At 39.8% G+C, this 17,744-nt stretch overlaps 1 protein-coding gene across 4 annotated transcripts; it reads left to right on the plus strand.

The window, feature by feature from the left end:
* Nucleotides 1-2,422: 2,422 nt before the first annotated feature.
* On the plus strand, nt 2,423-14,890 carry LOC144532127 (SH3 and PX domain-containing protein 2A-like). Of its 4 annotated transcripts, none has more exons than XR_013503310.1 (6): nt 2,423-2,900; nt 7,472-7,552; nt 12,817-12,892; nt 13,488-13,567; nt 13,922-13,998; nt 14,879-14,890. XR_013503310.1 is itself a non-coding variant. In XM_078272698.1 (5 exons), the coding sequence occupies exons 1-5, from the start codon at nt 2,829-2,831 to the stop codon at nt 13,923-13,925; spliced, it is 291 nt and encodes a 96-aa protein (XP_078128824.1). In that variant the 5' UTR covers nt 2,425-2,828; the 3' UTR covers nt 13,926-13,999. The 4 variants fall into 4 exon arrangements, 2 of the variants coding, with proteins under 2 accessions (XP_078128824.1, XP_078128825.1); XR_013503311.1 differs by having other exon boundaries at nt 2,438-2,900; nt 13,532-13,567; XM_078272698.1 differs by lacking the exon at nt 14,879-14,890 and having other exon boundaries at nt 2,425-2,900; nt 13,488-13,545; nt 13,922-13,999.
* Nucleotides 14,891-17,744: the final 2,854 nt, after the last annotated feature.

Here is a 17,744-nt window from a genome sequence, read left to right on the forward strand (position 1 = left end):
AATGTATTAGAACGGCTCTACCACGCGCTACTTGTTCCTGTCGTCATGGAAAGGGAACAGAATGGTAGAAGTTGTTTTGTTCAGGCCCACATTATGTTATAAAGCAGATGATGTAGCTAGTTAGGCTAACATATCAACTTATTCAGAGTAAGCAGTCATAGTCTTGTGAGGGGAATAACCTTATGATTTAGTTTAGTTGGCCTTTTATTTAAAAAATTCACAGTAAAAGTGGGTCTGTAAGTGGCAAGCCATATCAATTACTATTCAAGCTACAACAAAATAATGGGCTACCGTACTAACGTTATAGGATCCCTGATTGCTCATAATTCACTGTTGGATGGATTATAAATTATTGTATAATACAAGCCCATTCACTTTTAGTTTTTGTAGCTTCGTTCTTTAGTAACTTGAAACTGGACACATCACGTTAGGTTAAGAGCAGACCCCTTACTTAAGTAAATGCAGCAATATGTAGGCTACTAAAAATAATCAATTAGAATAAAAGGTTCTGCAGTATCCATCCATCTATGGAAGTAGGCCTACAGAAGTGTCATAACCAAACATGTACTCAAGTATCAGAAGTAAAAGTAATTTGATAATTTCTTTTCAGTTGAGGTATACGGTGGCCCTGAAGTGCAAATCACAACAGCAAATAGAAAAACGCAACAGCAAATCATAAAACACAACGCCAAATAGGAAAACACAATGGCAAATAGGAAAACACAACGGCAAATAGGAAAACACGACAGAAAATAGGGAAACACGATAGCAAATATGAAAACACGACGGCAAATAGGAAAACACGACGGCAAATATGAAAACACGACGGCAAATATGAAAACATGAAAACACGACAGCAAATATGAAAACACGACAACAAATATGAAAACACGACAGCAAATAGGAAAACACGACAACAAATAGGAAAACACGACAGCAGATATGAAAACACGACAGCAAATAGGAAAACACTCATAAAACACAACGGCATTAACTTCTACCGGAAAAGGTAGGGCCTATCTAGTAGAGGATGGACCCTCCTGATTAGACAGACAGTCTGTTTTTTATCAGGAAGGAGTTTTTTACTTTTAACAGAGAGACAGTCCATCTGTCCAATCAGGAGGGTCCGTCCTCTGCTAGATAGGCCCTACCTTTTCCGGTAGAAGTTAATGCCGTTGTGTTTTATGATTTGTTGAAGTGTTTTCCTATTTGCTGTCGTGTTTTCCTATTTGCTGTTGTGTTTTCATATTTGCTGTCGTGTTTTCATATTTGTTGTTGTATTTTCATATTTGCTGTCGTGTTTTCCTGTTTGCTGTTGTGTTTTCCTGTTTGCTGTCATGTTTTCCTATTTGCTGTCGTGTTTTCATATTTGCTGTCGTGTTTTCCTATTTGCCGTTGTGTTTTATGATTTGCTGTTGCGTTTTCATATTTGCTGTCGTGTTTTCCTGTTTGCTGTCGTGTTTTCCTATTTGCTGTCATGTTTTCCTATTTGCTGTCGTGTTTTCATATTTGCTGTCGTGTTTTCCTATTTGCTGTTGTGTTTTATGATTTGCTGTTGCGTTTTTCTATTTGCTGTTGTGATTTGCACTTCAGGGCCACCGTAGCGGCATTACATTATTTAAATGTAGCCTATACCCGTTGCGTAGAACATTCAAATGATCGTATTTTATAAACCGATAGAGTGTTTCAAATCTGAATCAGTCTGTCAGAATCTGTCAAATAAATGTAGGCCTAGTGCAGTAACAAGTAAAATATTTGCCTTTGTAATGTAGAAGTCTGAAAAGCCATGAAATAGGCTATTTAAACAAGAATACAAGTACCTCAGAACTGTAGCCTACTTACACATACAAAATGTACCACCTTTAGGAGAAGGAGGAGATACATTTTTGTTTTGTGGAAAAAGCCTATAGGCCTTCACATCCATGTCCATGCCTCCGCCACTAGGAGGAAGCAAAGTCATTTGCCATATGCCGAGTTTAAATGCTGTCGGAAATCTGCAGTGTCTTTGAAATTAACGGCACAATCGGTGTTATGTTATGTGATTGTCAGCTAAGCAGACAATTGTAGGTTTATATGTAGCTGTTCATGCGTGTTAAGCATACGAGCTGTTTTCTTGAAGTTAAAAATACAACATCACAGGCAGCTTTTGAGAGTTTATTGTCACAAATGTTGCAAAAGAGCAGAACAGTTTTTTTTATATAAATAAAAATATCCAGCAAAAAGGTTTCGTTTTGTATAGCCTTGGGAAGGAGGACCATTTGAAGGCAGCAATATTCTCTTTTCCATCCACTTTTATTGAAGAGTAAAATGTGCTTGCAGCATGCCTATAGGCTGTCTAATTTTCTCTCCAAACGCTCAATAGTTTTTAGCATAATAGTTGTGCACAATATTATGTTACACGTGAGAAACAAGAAACAAAACAACAAGTCCCAAACAGTCTGACATCACTTCTTCCAAGGGTCGGTGCAGACAGTAGTGTGTCCAGCCAGCCAAAGCGGGACCGCCCCGTAGCCTACATTGACACAATGCTCCTGTCCGTACTTTGCCGCGGCAGTCCAGCCCTCCTTGAGGGAGGGGAAGACTGATTGAACGCCAGTTTTATTGCGTTGTCATGTTTCACAATGGTTCAGAAACACCGAGACCGCCTGACACCATCGTTTCATGGATGCACCCAAAGTCTGAGCGCGGAGTCTCTCCTTTTACCAACATTACAGTCCTCACAGGCCCTTGTGGTGTTTCATATTCAATAACGCTTTCATGGGTGAGCGTCTTCTTTTGTAGCATTTATTAGAGTATTTCTTGTTGCAAATCCCATTTGGTCTGTCAAGATGCAGCTGCGAACCGTCCTTGACGTTAATGTTGTGGACGTGCAGAAGAGAAGGAATCCCTCCAAACACTATGTAAGTACATTGTCTCCTCTTTTTGTGTTTCTGCTCAAATTGTTGTTCAAGTAGCTATTAACTTCACAAATGTAGGCTCCACAACATTGTAAACCAATGTCTTGAAATTCTGGCCATGCTAGCAGCTCTATGGATGGCTAACGGTCTGTCGATTCTACCACTTTGGTCCAGACTCAAATATCTCAACACCAATTGATTGATTTGCCCTGTATGGAAGAGGATTAGGGCCACATGTGAAAACATTTATTGAATAAAGTCCGAATTCTAAGAATAAAGTCCGAATTCTGACTTTATTCTCAGAATTTAATCTCAGAATTCTGACTTTATTCTCAGAATTCTGACCTTTTTAAAAAAATAAATTAATTAAAAAAAAGTCAGAATTCTGAGATTAAAGTCAGAACTTTCTATTATGAAAACGTTTTATTACGTCATATTCAATATCTAAAGATGGATACAGTGTAGTGTATTTTTTAGAAGCAGATATATGCACTGTTTAAACAAGGTCTTCTGTGCGATTGTAGGCTTTTTTTACTCAGCCTTTGTACAATAAATCAATAATTATCAATCTATAAATAAAGTTACGTAATGTTTAATACCTAGCATTGCTTCAAGCTACCGTCGTTCTGCTTGTTTAGCATGATAGCTAACATCTGGGCCTTTCCAAAGAGGTCTTCTGTGTGATCCTAGCTTTGTTATCCAGCCTGGAACTGCAGTGTCTTTACAGAGATTTACTGCACAGTAATTCCAGAACGATAAATCCACAACTGAACGGTTATTTCGGCCATCTTGACTCCGAGAATGTTGTCAGGTGAGTTGACCAATTGGAGGCTGTCTTCCTGACCATTTTCTTCTTCTTTGGTGTTTTCAACCGCAATGTTGCACATTCTGTCACTTTCCTGAGGTAGATCCTAAATTGGATCTGCTAGAATGGTCTACGTAGTTAGCTTTAAGCATGGGGAGTGGGAATTGGTTAGGGTTAGAATACCAGGGTAAGCCAGTCAGAGGCAGGATAAGGGCCACGAGGCACGTCCTGTGACATCGACACATCTAGCGGATCTGATCTAGCATCTACCGTTTCCTGACTGTTACTTTGCTGGTACATAATACTAACGTGGAACGAACAAGCCAAAATAATGAGGCAACAGCGTAAATGTGATAAATAATGCACATTTGGATAGTATCCTAGTATCCTATCCTGGCATGCACCCAGGGTGCATTGAGCATGGATGAATCGTTTTTATTAGGTTTTTACATATTTAATGTTACTTATTTAGTCATCCCTTTTGCAGTCATAATTATTGTCAACTTTATTGTCAGTATAGTTTTTATTATTTAAAGGGGAAAAAGGTAAAATGTCAGAAATGCTGTCTTTGGTGGTTCTAGGGGCATGCCAATGTCTGTGTTTGACTGACAGCAGCTGGCAGGCAGAGCCCTGGCAGGGGACTAAACAGCTGTATCTTAAGCCAGCAATGGTATAGAAGAGTAGAGGCCACACCGTAGACTGTATAAAATAGGGCCACACCAGCATCCAAATGGACCAAAGTGATTTTTCCAGGTTCTTTAAAATAGTATGGGTCATATACATCTAGGATATTGCGAGAGGGATAGGACTTATTCCTGCTTTGGCCAGACACATGTAAGCATTGTCAATGGGAGCAATACTATATGACCAAGCTATGTGGACAGACAGGAAGAAGCCCACACCACTGCTGTAGGGGGGGGCATGTGGGGATATGTGTCTAACTCCTATACCTAAACTGGTACAATGTACTTGGTGTCTGACGATCAAATGGGATTTGAATAATTTACCATATAGCCAGTGAAAAGGTGCTTGCTTCCATCATTATCCTTGAGGCTTTGGAGATACTCAACCATGTTGCCTGTGTTGGCAAATACATCATCATTACCATATAGCAGCAACCTTAGGTTGCTTTTTCACCTGAGCCGTTTTGTCCGTTTTAACCAAACCCTGGAGTGTTTCATGGAATAGTCCGGTTTGTTTGGGGTACTGTATTCTGCATTGCCAGACCTACCTCCACAGCGCTGCGGAGGAAGGTCTGGCTAGTCCACACACCATTCCTGGATAGGAGAAAAATGTGCTCTGGTTTATTGGCATTTCTTTAAACCAATCACAATCGTCTTGCAGCGGACGCAGCAACTGTGCCTTTACAAAATTGCCTCGGGAAGGAACTTGTTTTGGTGGAACGTGTACATTCAAAAGTAGTTTTAGTCGTGCAACAGAAAACTCAAGAAAATTCAACAGATAGTCTAGCTAGCTGTCTGGATTTACCCTGCAGAGATCTGAGGAGCCATTAACAATAGTCCTCATAAATCGACCAGAGTTTAGAATGCCAACACAAAGAAAATGGAAGATGACGGACATCCAGCGGAACTTTCGGCGGCACCGAAACTATCCCATAAATGAAACGTCATCGATACAGACGGGGGGGAAGTGTGAAAGATCATTCCAACTGGTGCGGACCAAACAACCAAACTCTTGGGACTCGCCCTCTAATTCACTCGCTGTCTGTCAGCTACTCATATTGTTTGCCTTCTCAAATATTAGAAACACTAAAACAAAACCAGAAAACCCAAGACATACATTTTGTGTTGCTCCATTATTTCTGAGACCAGAAGTTTTAGCAAGTTTCTTAGCTTTAGCATAAAGACAGAAGAGAAGATACTCAGTGCTAAACTGCATGAATAGAGAAAGTGGTGGGTCAAATATGCTAGTGTGGCTGTAGACTCCTGGTTTTATCTGACTCCATGGTCAGGGCTTGGTGTTATCTTACTGACTTAAGTAATCAAATCCAATGAGCCATGATCCATTTCTCAGCGGGACTGCAAAAATCTATTAGTCCATCAGGTAGAATTGGATTAATTAATCTGAGAGTTAGGATCAATTGCATCATCCATCTCCTGCTGAGGGAGACTTCCCGAGGGCACTAAACATAGGGCACACACTTTCCCTTGGGATGGAAGCCGGAGGTGAGGGTTGACTGGAAAGTCCCAACGAGAGAAGAAGAGGGAAAACAAAATTAAATCTCATTATCTATGAGCTAAGCAACTGAACATGCTTATCCTGTTTGAGAGAGGAAAGAAGCCACCCTTTGTCTTTTGTCTCCACTGTTCAAGTGTGACTTCCTTCCAGGGACTCATGGCACTGGAGCTAGAGAGTGCATGGCAACTAATCCTTGTTTACATACATTGCAAGAGGGGGATTATTTCAGGAGAGATGAAATCCAATGGCAAGTCTTCAGCTTGTGCAGTTTACTGCCTGAACACCCTTGTTAAATACTGACTTTAATATTTACAAGAGTTAAACATGTTCTTGTCAGCTATATATTACCATCAGTCATTGTGATTACTTGCTTTGAATCTGCTGTAAAGAATGTAATCAGCTTGCATGGAATTACAATAGGCTTGTTATGAGATATCAGTAATGTTGGTTGCAACCATCACCATTAAATTCTGGTGTTACGCTTATGTGTTGCATACAAATTACACATTGATTAACTCTGTTAATCTCAGATTGTTTTCTGTAGCATGACTTATATTGTCAAATTGTATTATTCATGGTTCTTTTGGGATGTATCTTGACCTCACACACCCTAGCTTTAAGCCATGCTGTTGCCTAAATTCAGTGTGTTTGGTCATGCCGTCTGTATCTAATTAGCGAGCTGCTGAAGAGCTTGTCCCGCCTTGTTGCACACTCTTTCGGTAATGAACTGTGTGCAGACTAAAGACTGCATTTCAAACTAGTAACTGATGTCCTTGTAGATTGCCACCATATGTGACAATGCTGCTTTTGTAAACACTCTGTGCCATGCGCTTAGATGGAAATGCTTTAGGTGCAGCCATCTGTTTCCGAATCTCAGGGCGTGCACAATTGTTTGTGGGCCCTTTGTTGTTGAGGCAAATAGAGAATTTATTTTGGGAAAAAGGCCGGCAACAGTGTTTTGTTCTGTAAATGACTGATGTCTGCCAAGGAAATGATATTCCCATTTCAGCTCCTTTATTAGTAAACATGTCGTCCCTGTCATTATTCCTGGTGATAGATATAAGTGCTGGAAGTTGTTGACATAATGGGAGCATCATTTTGTTTCTTCAGACCGTGGACTCAGATGGACATTGTAAAAGCAAAATGCAAAGTTGTTAGTTACACAAGGCACTAAAATGCAATTTTGTATATGCACGATATAAGTTTGCAGACCAGAAAAGACAGCCTCATAGCTTTTTGTTTTCAGCACTGCAGAATGATTAGGAAAATGTATACTTAAACTTTTTAAATATTTTAAAACCACTGAAAAACACACGTCATTCATTATGAATGGTTTTAATGACATAATACTTGAAATCTTTTGGCCCTCTCATTGACCCCTGATGTTTTTCCGATTTGTAACAGACAAACTTAATGAGTTTATTTGACCTTCGACGACCTCTTGAAGTTAACTCAGGAGGGGATGCACTTTATGTCATTAGGGCAAGGCAAGCTAAAGCGTTGCCATGGTGCTTTTGACAAAGTGACTTTGCTCCTAATGGGCCTCTTTTGTTTGTGCATCTCTCACTAGGTGTACCTCATCAACGTCACTTACTCAGACTCCACTTCCCATGTCATCTACAGGAGATACAGCAAGTTCTTTGACCTACAGGTATGTTATACTGGAACATTAACTAAATACGTCTACTCTCATGTAATACATGGTTGTATTGTGTGTTGAAAATGGCCTGGATATGTCTTCTTCATATTAAACTCTGTGAGGTCAGTTTTCGACCTTTTGCCGCGTTTTTCTGTTCAGCTGCTTGAAGGCAGTATGCTCTGTGAAAGGTCTCATTTAAGACTACTGGAGCCGGCTTGGAAAAAGGGAAATAGGGGAAATCCAGTCAGCAGATGCAGGAAGAAAACACGACCTCAGTCAGAGTACAGCATGGGGCAAAGTTATGCCTTAGGAGTTTTTTTCGGGATCCAGTAGCCTCCAGTGAAATTTCTGCATTTCCTAATGGTGATTCAAGTTTACATTTTTAACCACACAGGGCTGCATTGTCTATATATCGTTTGTTTGTTAGAAAGATTGAAACATCTACGTAGCAACAATGTGAAGGGTTTAAACCTATATCATTGCATACCTTATCAAGCATTTTTCTTGTAAAAGACTGTCTCTGGCTGCTCTCTAATAGCCCTCTCTGCCAGACTTCACTCTCCAAAGCTGTGGCTCTGGTGGGCTGGCTGTATTGGAGGCAGCAGAGGAAACCCTTTGTTCTCTGGTCTCTTGCTAATAGCCAGGAAAATTTTGCCCTGGTCCGTTTGATGGAAACAGAGCTTCTCTACTGTCTCTGTAAACATTAGTCTTGTCCATAGATCCCTGCTGCCGGGGTGTGTTCGTCAGGCCAATGTAATCCGTGAAGAACAACAGTCTGCAGCTGTCCATACAAAATTGGGTGGAGATAGGGTGTTTTATTTGTTCTTGTATAAACATAGTCATATAGGTGAAAGATGAAGTGTCTAGAGTGAAGCACACTACAAGTTGCAGACAGTTTATGATTAAGTGTTGGATTGAGCAGGTGTAAAAGAAGACGAAAGCATCTTCTCACTACTTGGTAAGATGTACGTCAAGCATGTCAATAGGTCTTTTAAAAGAATTCCACCATTATTAAAACATAGTGAATAATTACAAACAGTTACTTTTAAGATTCCTATAGAAGGAGGAGGTAGTATAGGTAATGCAAGGACCAATCCCAGAATGCATTGGATGAAATAAGGAGGAAGTTGTGGTCAGGAAAGGGTTTGGGTAATGAACAGTTTTGGAGGCTTGGATTCAAAGACTGAAAGGAAAATGCTAGTCCTTGGAAGTTTAGATAAGCCAGCTATTTAACTGCTGCATATCTCCTTATGATTTCAATAATGTCGAGTCTACCTATAGTCTCACTTTTATACCGCCTGTATTAAAATAGTTGTCTTTTCTCCTGGCAGAAATTGAGTTTTTGTTTGTTTCTGCCAACTGACACCAACGATCTTCCTCCAACTCTGCACAGCTCTCTGCCTGTGTAGCACAATTGCATGGTTTATGTTCGCTAGAAGCAGACAGAGAAAAAAATGCATTTGACACCCTTGGCCTGACAAATGTGACCATGATCTCATCGGATAACCATTAATTCAGAATTCAGAAAAGCTAAGTAAGGTCACAGAACAAGAACGCCTTTTAAGCAGTGGCCTATTATTCATATTATGTCCAACATCAGCTAGCACTGTACAGCTGGTCATGTAAAACCCCTCGCTTTGCTGTTTTGGATTTTAAAGATGAGGTATCCATTTTCCTTACCAAATGGATCTCCAAAAGTGCACTCTCTGCTAATGTTTTAAGCCTCTCCAGTGCACTAAACATAGCTCATAACTGTTCCTCTGGGAAGCCATTATCATAAATTATCAGGATCTCCTTTTTACCTGATTCCTTCACTTTGTCATTTCTGCTGATCTAAAGTGAAGTCTATGTAATGCATGTTCAGAGATAAGCACATAGATTCCTTGTTTTAAAGACATTGATTTTATGCTGTATACTGCTGAGCCTGGGTTTAACCGAATGCTGTTTATGGTGTCAAAGGGAAGTGTTTTTGATTTGCGTATGTTTGACGTGAGCAAAATTGGTCAGTGTGTCAAACAGAGTTTACCGTCAAAGAGAAGGCGTGAGGTCTCCCCCCCACACACACACACACACACACACCCACCCACACACACCCTTGAACCACAGTGGACAGAGCACATGGGTCACAGCTTTCCTCAGGGGGATTGTGGAGTGTGCAAGCTTGCCTGGTTTCCTTTTGGACAGAAACTTCTCCAAAAATTCCTTAGTTGTCATTATTTTTGGATTGAGGAGTTGGACTAAGGTCAGCTCTACTCTGTCTAGATTATAATTTGTCTGGCCTACAGTCCTGACACAAGATGGAACAAGATTATTTTTCTTAAACTGTTGTCAAACCTGGACAACTCTGCAGGAATATGAGGGAAGACAAACTAATGGCTGAAAACTGTCTAAAGATTATTTCGAAGAGTACTTCACCGATTTTAGCTACAGGATTTTTCCTACAGTAAAATGCTGTCTGACTCATGGACAGTTTTAAGTATAAAAATCGATGCAGCAGAACCAGAGATGTCATATTTTTATTACATGCTTTCTTGTTCTTTGTCAAAACCTGAGGCCTACATTACCCACAATGCAACTGAACTGCTGACAGTTCAGTTTGAGATTTGGGTGTGTTGTATAGCGGCTAATGTAGCCTCGAGCTTCTTCCCTTTAAGCAAAGATAAGGAGCAGACTACAGAGGTCTGGTATGCTCACTTCTTTCTAAACCCATGCCATCAGATTTTTTTCATTTTCAGACTTTGTAGTCTTTAGAACCAACCAACACTGACTCAATTGACATCACTTACGGCAGCTGGTCAGACTTCACGCAGCTCCCTCTACAGCCAGAAAAGACATCATACCACTTTATTTTCACAAATGTAAGCACACTTTGATGTGTAAAATTGGTTCCCTTATTTGCTGTGTAAATGTAACATTGGTTCCCTTATTTAATGAATAAACATAATATAGTCAGTTGGGCCCATCAGTTGTAAAGATTTGAACACTTTTAAATGTTGCAGCAATTCGTCGAGTTTATATTACTTGTTTCTGATAATGATAACAATGCAGCTTTTGTAACAACATACATGAAAAATATGAGACAGTTTCTGACCAAGAGGGCTGTTGCATCATGATCTTTCTGCAGTCAACATCTGTCAAGTAGATGTCAAAAAACAACCCAGAGAAGGAATCAGATTGTTTTCCCACTCAAACATTCCTCCAAACTCGCCCCGTCTATGATTCCTCTCAGAACAGTTTCTTTGTCTGCTGCACAGTGCAGTGTCTCTTTGTCTGTTCCTCCCGCTCCACTCCTGTGAGTGCAATTCAGTTTAAATGCTTCTATGATTATAATAACAGTGTTCAGAACCTGTTTGGGTTCCTCCTGTCACCATAATTCATGTTCATAACGTCATGATGCCAAAATAGAGATGATTGACTGTTTATTGTGCTTTCTTTCTCTGGCATTTTTTCACAGCAATGATTATCAAGTGTGAAAAAAGAGACTGGGAAATGTGATTACATCATAGCACCTGTTGCTACATGGTTCATTTTCCCAATGGGAACACTTAGCGGACACTGCAGCTTAATACACTGAAGTTTACGATGGCAATATAAAGTAAATACAACATCTCGGGGCCAAGTCCCTGAAATGCGAGAAATGTTTTCCCTTTAGAGTTTTGTTCCAAGTTGTCCGGCTGTTGCCATAGAAGCGGCTTTCACACCTGTCCTGTAGAGCTGTGAGTGTATCCAGGCAGGTCCCCAAGGGGTTATGTCATCATCGCTTCTGGATGAGACGCCTCTCTGTCAGCCGAGGTGGTGTCTGAAGGTGAACAATTCCATCTTAGAGGGAGTATACGGCTGCATCCAGCTGGGAGGCTGATAACATGATGAGTGTGCAGCTTGGTGTGTCAGACAAACAATACAGTTTAGAAAAACAAAAATGGAAATTGCAGCCCTTACTGTGAAATTGTATTATTGCCTTGTATTCTAAAGGCACATTTGATGTCTTGCCTTTTCAGTTTTAGGAGCATAAAACTCATGGTAAGATTTCTGATTACACCAGACGTGTTTGTGTGCAGGTGTGGTTAACCGGAGCTGTTCTTTATACTCAGCCCTTTTACTTTGCCCTTAAAACACAATAATGATGGCTGGCCTCTTCAAAAGAAACCATTTTTTGTTAGCTGTTTATATTTCGGAGGAGGGGAAAATGCCATGCCCTGAGAGAAACCTAAGGATTCAGCAAAGGCACCAGATGAGTGCAAAAAAGGAAAAAACCACAAGAGAAACCAAACCACCTCTTACTGGAGAAGTCCTACAAACAACTCCTACAGGCCCAGACATGGCGGATCCCACTTTGCCATTTAAGCTTGATTCTGTTTGTCCACCTGGTTCTTCTTGGCCCGGTTTAGACCAAGACTAGTCTCCCGGTCTCCTCCTCCCAGTTGAGCATGCTTTAGCTTGACGCTCAGTTTTTGCTGTTTAACAGAGCACATCTGGAACAAGGCAAAGCAGAACGGACAAAAGCAGGGCTGCATCTGGATATTGAGCTTGCCCTTACTATAGGATGCTCTCGTGCGTTTATGGTATTGTGATTTATTTAAAGAGACAATCAGAAACTCTTATCTGTGATACAGACACATGAAGACACATACTTAACACATTTGCAATGCATGCTTTTTTCATCACTCAACAAAACAACCCCATACATCATTCACAACACAGCATGTTCTTTGTGCACATGGGACAGATACACACATACATACGTATATCCGAGTAGACCCATACTCAGACAGTTACAAACTGCTACACATAGAAGGAAATAGTTGTAAGCTGTCATAAAATACTTAACACAGCATGCTTTGTATCTATTTCTTGTCTGTTTGACCCTTTATGTCTCAATAGATGGATCCTGGAAATGATCCAATGTATCAAGTGTTAACATCAAAGTGTTCACTATCTCCTCTTGTGGCTTTTTAAGCTCCTTAAGTTAAACTTGCTTTTTTCAGATAAATGTGGGGGATATAACCTTGGCTTCTGCCCCAGAGATCAAAGTGTATTTTCACGACACAGTAGCTTTTCAGACAATATGTAATTACACCCGATGGTGACCTCATGTACCGTGACAAAAAGGTCAGCTGTTCCTGTTTGTGGTTTAGCCATCAAACGGTAAGCAATAAAGATAATTATTGCTTGCCATTTACATTATCACGTGTCATTTTTTTTTTTTTCTTTCCAAAAGGCATGTTTTGCTGCACTCATGTTTGTGACACGCTTTACTTTCTCACTCACGTTTGCAGATGCGAATCCTCGACAAATTCCCAATTGAAGGAGGACAGAAGGACCCCAAAAAGAGGATTATTCCCTTTTTGCCAGGTGATAAACACAATGCATTATAGCATGCACAACACTCTATCCCTGACACCTCAATTTTAGATGTATCCAAGAGACTGCAGTATTTAAACAAAAGCCTTCAGACATTTTCATGCACAACCGCTGTTTGTTGGCACGTCTACATACTCCATAGAACGGCCCACCACATTGCATGGTTTTATTAACTGCCATACTCCACCCAAGCTAAATCAATTTGTGGTCTGCCATGGCAGTGGGAGGGTAGCAGAGAGGGATTTGTCTAATCTGAAACTCATTGTGGGCCAGAGCAGAGGAGAGCAGTGAAGAGATCCTTTGTTAGGCAAGCTGTACTGCTCAAGCCTGACCACTGCTGTTTTGATCTTTCTGTAAGCCAGCGTGGGGTGGACTGTATTCTCTTACACACAACAAACAGTGGGGCTTCATGCATTTAGACCCTGTTATTAGCAGTCAGTCTCCTAGGAGTTATAAAGTGAGGATTAGTAACTTTTTAACTGCTCTCTATTAATGGATTAGAAGACTCTTTGGGGTTCTTCTGTTTTTAGAATCAAGCCTGTATCATTAAATATTTAAATCACAAAGTATGCTACTTTTTCTTTAGTATGTCATGTCGTTCAAATGAAGGGAAACACTATCTTCTTACAGCTGGACTTCACATGGTGAATATGAATTGATCATTGGGTAAATATACAGCCTCTGTGTTGTAAACATCACATGTCACAAGAAGCTGTACTAAATGCTGTTATTTTAAATGTTCCACCCAAATCTACAGTACATCTAGAATTGAAATACCACACATACTTTATATATATATATATATATATATATATATATATATATATATATATATATATATATATATATATATATATATATATATATATATATAGCACAATAATCATCTGAATCCACTCGGCTGGGGAGGGATCTTCCATGACATGTTGGTGTTTTTATAAATGCATTACAAATAGCAAGCCTTTTAATAAATACGTTTTGATAGATGTATGTACAACTGACGGTGCTGTTTTTCCTCAGGTAAAGTCTTATTTCGCCGAAGTCACATAAGAGATGTAGCCGTCAAAAGGCTGAAACACCTGGATAATTACTGCAAAGTAAGACAAAGGCTGCATGTCTCTTAATGTCCTCTTTGAGTCCATAGTATCACTCTGTCTGCTGTTAACACAATACATCTTCTTGGAAAGTAAATGTTGACTACTCATGTTTGGTGTATGTGTTGGTTGGAAGAGCACTTTATCTATGTCATTGCTCTACTCCCTGTACATTTGCCAGAGCATTTTCAAGGCAGGCCTCAACATTTATCTCCCCCACCAGCCTCAACAGGAAAGCAACGGCTCTATCTGCACTGGTCATTTCCTGTCACCAATGTAAATAGGCAGCCTATAAAGGAAACGAGGGAAATGGGGGCACACAGGGGTAAAACGGAATACAAAGAATAAGAATGAATCAGCAGATTTAAAGTGTCGTTGTAAGTGCAGATGGCTACCTGACCCTCTTATATTCATTAGGTCAGAGATGGGAATGTGGGGCAGGTGCGTTGCAGTGTGGCAGCAGTTTTCATATAGAGGAACTAAGCACGATTAGCTGTAAAGGCAAGAAGCTTAAAGATTTCTTTTTAGATTTTGTTACTTTTAGAATGTCTTTTCTGATTCAAGTGCAGTAGGCTGAAGTATCTCATTTTGAATGTCTATGCAGCTGAGACAGTGGCTGTTATACTATATCACCTCTATGTGTTTTCCTTTGTCTTAACCCTCGCTCCGGGCTCAGAGCCTTCTTCCTTCCCCTCCACACCCTCCACACCCTCCACACCTCCGCTTGGTCTTCTCATCTGACTGACTGTGCAATGACTAAGTGTTATGAGCTGGTTACTCGTAATTCCAAAACCACACTCCAGCACTTTTAACACCACCTGCAGTCTTTTTAATTTGTTTTTTGTCGCATCCAGTAGCTTTCTCCCTCCCTTCTTGCCTACAGGCTCTGATGAAGCTTCCCTCCCACCTTTCCCAAAGTGAGGAGGTCCTCAAGTTCTTTGAGACCAAGTCAGAGGACCTCAACCCTCCCACAGAGTGAGTAACTATTACTGCATACTTTAGAAATCATACGCTATCATTGAGCATTAGCATTATCTCTGTTATATGAACTGTTAGTACCAAACATTGCCCTCTGGTGGGTTGTAAACACTGGCTACAACAGAAGCAGACTGTGTGTGGCCCAGCAGCTGGGACAGATGCCTTTCCCCCGCACTGACCCATCTTGATCCAGAGGCTTTGCTGTGTCTCAGAGATGATTGATTAATGCTGGTTGAGAGGCACTGTGTTTTATTAATAATGATTTCTGAGAGGTGACACCTGATCCCCAAAACAAATGCGTAAGGATCAGTGGTGTCATGAGAGTGTAGCTGAGTTCAAGTCTCAGAACAGATAAGGCTCTTAGGGTAGTCATTTGTCATACTCACTTCAAAGTCAGAGTGGGAGTATTTACAGACTGGCTGCTAGAATAGTTTTTGTTTAAATTCTATTCTTAATGCCTAATTTAACTAAGTCTGGGATAGTATTCTTTCTCACTAAAATATGATGTTAAACTCATCAAATGTTGTTTGTACATAACACACAAGGAGAAAAATGTGGTAACCTCATGAGTGGTCTCTCCACTACCACCAGACCTGCCACCTCTAACCCCCACTGCCCATTCATGTTAATCCCACTTCAAAGCAATATCCTCCTCCAGTAGTGGAGGATTTTAACTTAAATTGAGACATTGAGGTCTAAAAGCCATGCCACCCAAGTGCTTAGTTTACTACTAGGGGATCTGGAGCCAATTAAAGTGTAATTCTTTTGTTTCACAAGTTATCAATATCACAACAAAGGTAATCTTGTGATGCCTTAAAATTACAATGTGTGAGGTACGGTGAAGAAACATATATTGCCAAACTTATGTGTTGAGTAAACAACTGTTTACATTACAACCATAAAGTAGAAGTGAATTGGAGAGCTATTTCATCACATTTTGGGCAAAATAAGGAATTATATTCATGGAAATAATTTGAAACAGCATAAAGAATAAGAGCTTTTTTGCTCAGGTGATAATGATATTTGTTCAGCTGCCCCAGTCACTAGAACATGATTAGTACAGGCTGTTAAAAGCAGTTCAACTTTTATCTAATCAATCCAATATATCTCTATTACAATTAACTGGATTAATATTGAGGCCAGTCATATTGGTGACATTATGTCCACCATGAAACATGATTCCGGTATATTTTACTGGTATTTTTAACATGTGCTATTAGCATCAGCACTGAGGCTATGTTTGTCAAGCCCTCATCTGCTACTGCCATCTAACGTTCAAAAGATGTCACTGCACAGATTTAAATTATCTAAAATAAATGGATGTGATGTTGCTCCATCACAAGAGGGAGCCATGCAATAGGTTTGAAAAACTGTAAGATGTTTCTCTTGACTTTTGATGAATGACAGTTAGGTGTGTGTGTGTGTGTGTGTGTGTGTGTGTGTGTGTGTGTGTGTGTGTGTGTAATGGTGCAGACTGATTACCACAAAGGACAGGCAAATAGTATTTTTCTTGCTCTATTTTTAATGTATTACTTATTAGATTTATGCTGATAAATAAATGGAATAGGGTGTGGCTTTGTGAAATTTACAAGAAAGATACTGTATATAAAACGGTACTGCTTTTACCCATTTGTTAGCCACAGGGAAGTGAAATCAGCTGAAACATGTCTTGTCTTGTGATCATTATGTGTAGAAATGGGGCTAACTACATATTTCTCAGACACCTGATTGTTTTAAGTCTACAACTGAAATGCTTAAATAATTTAGACCATTGTTGCAGTGAGTGGTTTTAAATCTTTTTGATGCAAAGTGATGCTTATTTCCAGTCGCTTGAATGCATTTGCATGCACAGTAATGAACCGTTCATTCAAATAACGATGTCCTCTCTTAAGGTAGTTTCAGAGGCCTAAAGGCTGAAAGCTATAGAATATTTCACAAGAAGAGGAACTTTTGAAGAAACTTGGTGACAAATTCAGAAAAACCGACATTATAATACAATTGGATAATAGAAACATGTTTTTCATAGTCTTACAAATCTTCTTACATCCTGGGGTTCTGATTGGCACCTCAAGTTACTGTTTACGAGAGTATAGGCAGAGAATATTTAATTACAGAGTTTAGATTTCCTTATATGATAACGAATGCCACTGGCCAGATATAAAATTAAAATACAGAGTTTTAGTCATCAATCATTCTTTCAACACTGCAAAATGAGTTTGCCAATTATGCAGATTTGAAATTGGGCATTTGTGTCGTTTGCAAAAAGGTAAGGTAACGTTGCTTATAATTTTGACATCAGTGTGTTTTACTGAGAAAATACTAGCCGTCAATGCCAGCCCATGTTTTTGCTTGCTGCTAAATATATTTTACTGCGCTATCTGCAATGTGACTTTGCTTTGTACTATATTTTTAGAATGGTAATATAATAAGTAAGTTACACTTTATTAATCCCCTTGGGGAAATCCGTCCTTTGCATTAGATACTCTGCATGGAGACTGCAGTTCTGAGGCCAGCATCTTGGTCAAGGGCAATCGCATAATTATGAATAATTCCAGTAAACAAATGAATATATCCATCATCTGTTTATATTTTGTAGACCTGTTAAAAGAGCCTCTTCCCATGTATTTTAGCTCATGCATTTTTTCTTAAACTTCTTGTTGCTCTGAAGGTAGGTTGGTTTGTACAGCTGTGCTGTAGTCTAAAAGTATACTGACTCAGCATACCAAAAGAAGGTTAAGACCTCGACCCACAGAGGAAAATGAACCTCTCTG

The sequence above is a fragment of the Sander vitreus genome, chromosome 17 (assembly GCF_031162955.1).
Source record: "Sander vitreus isolate 19-12246 chromosome 17, sanVit1, whole genome shotgun sequence".
NCBI classification, from domain to species: domain Eukaryota; kingdom Metazoa; phylum Chordata; class Actinopteri; order Perciformes; family Percidae; genus Sander; species Sander vitreus.

What these genes read in the sequence shown, in the direction of transcription:
- LOC144532127 (XM_078272698.1), top strand. Translation starts at nt 2,829, where the DNA reads ATGCAGCTGCGAACCGTCCTTGACGTTAATGTTGTGGACGTGCAGAAG. An exon ending in GCAAGTTCTTTGACCTACAG is followed by an intron (nt 7,553 to 12,816) that starts GTATGTTATACT and finishes TCACGTTTGCAG; the next exon opens with ATGCGAATCCTCGACAAATT. An exon ending in GATTATTCCCTTTTTGCCAG is followed by an intron (nt 12,893 to 13,487) that starts GTGATAAACACA and finishes CTTTTTCTTTAG; the next exon opens with TATGTCATGTCGTTCAAATG.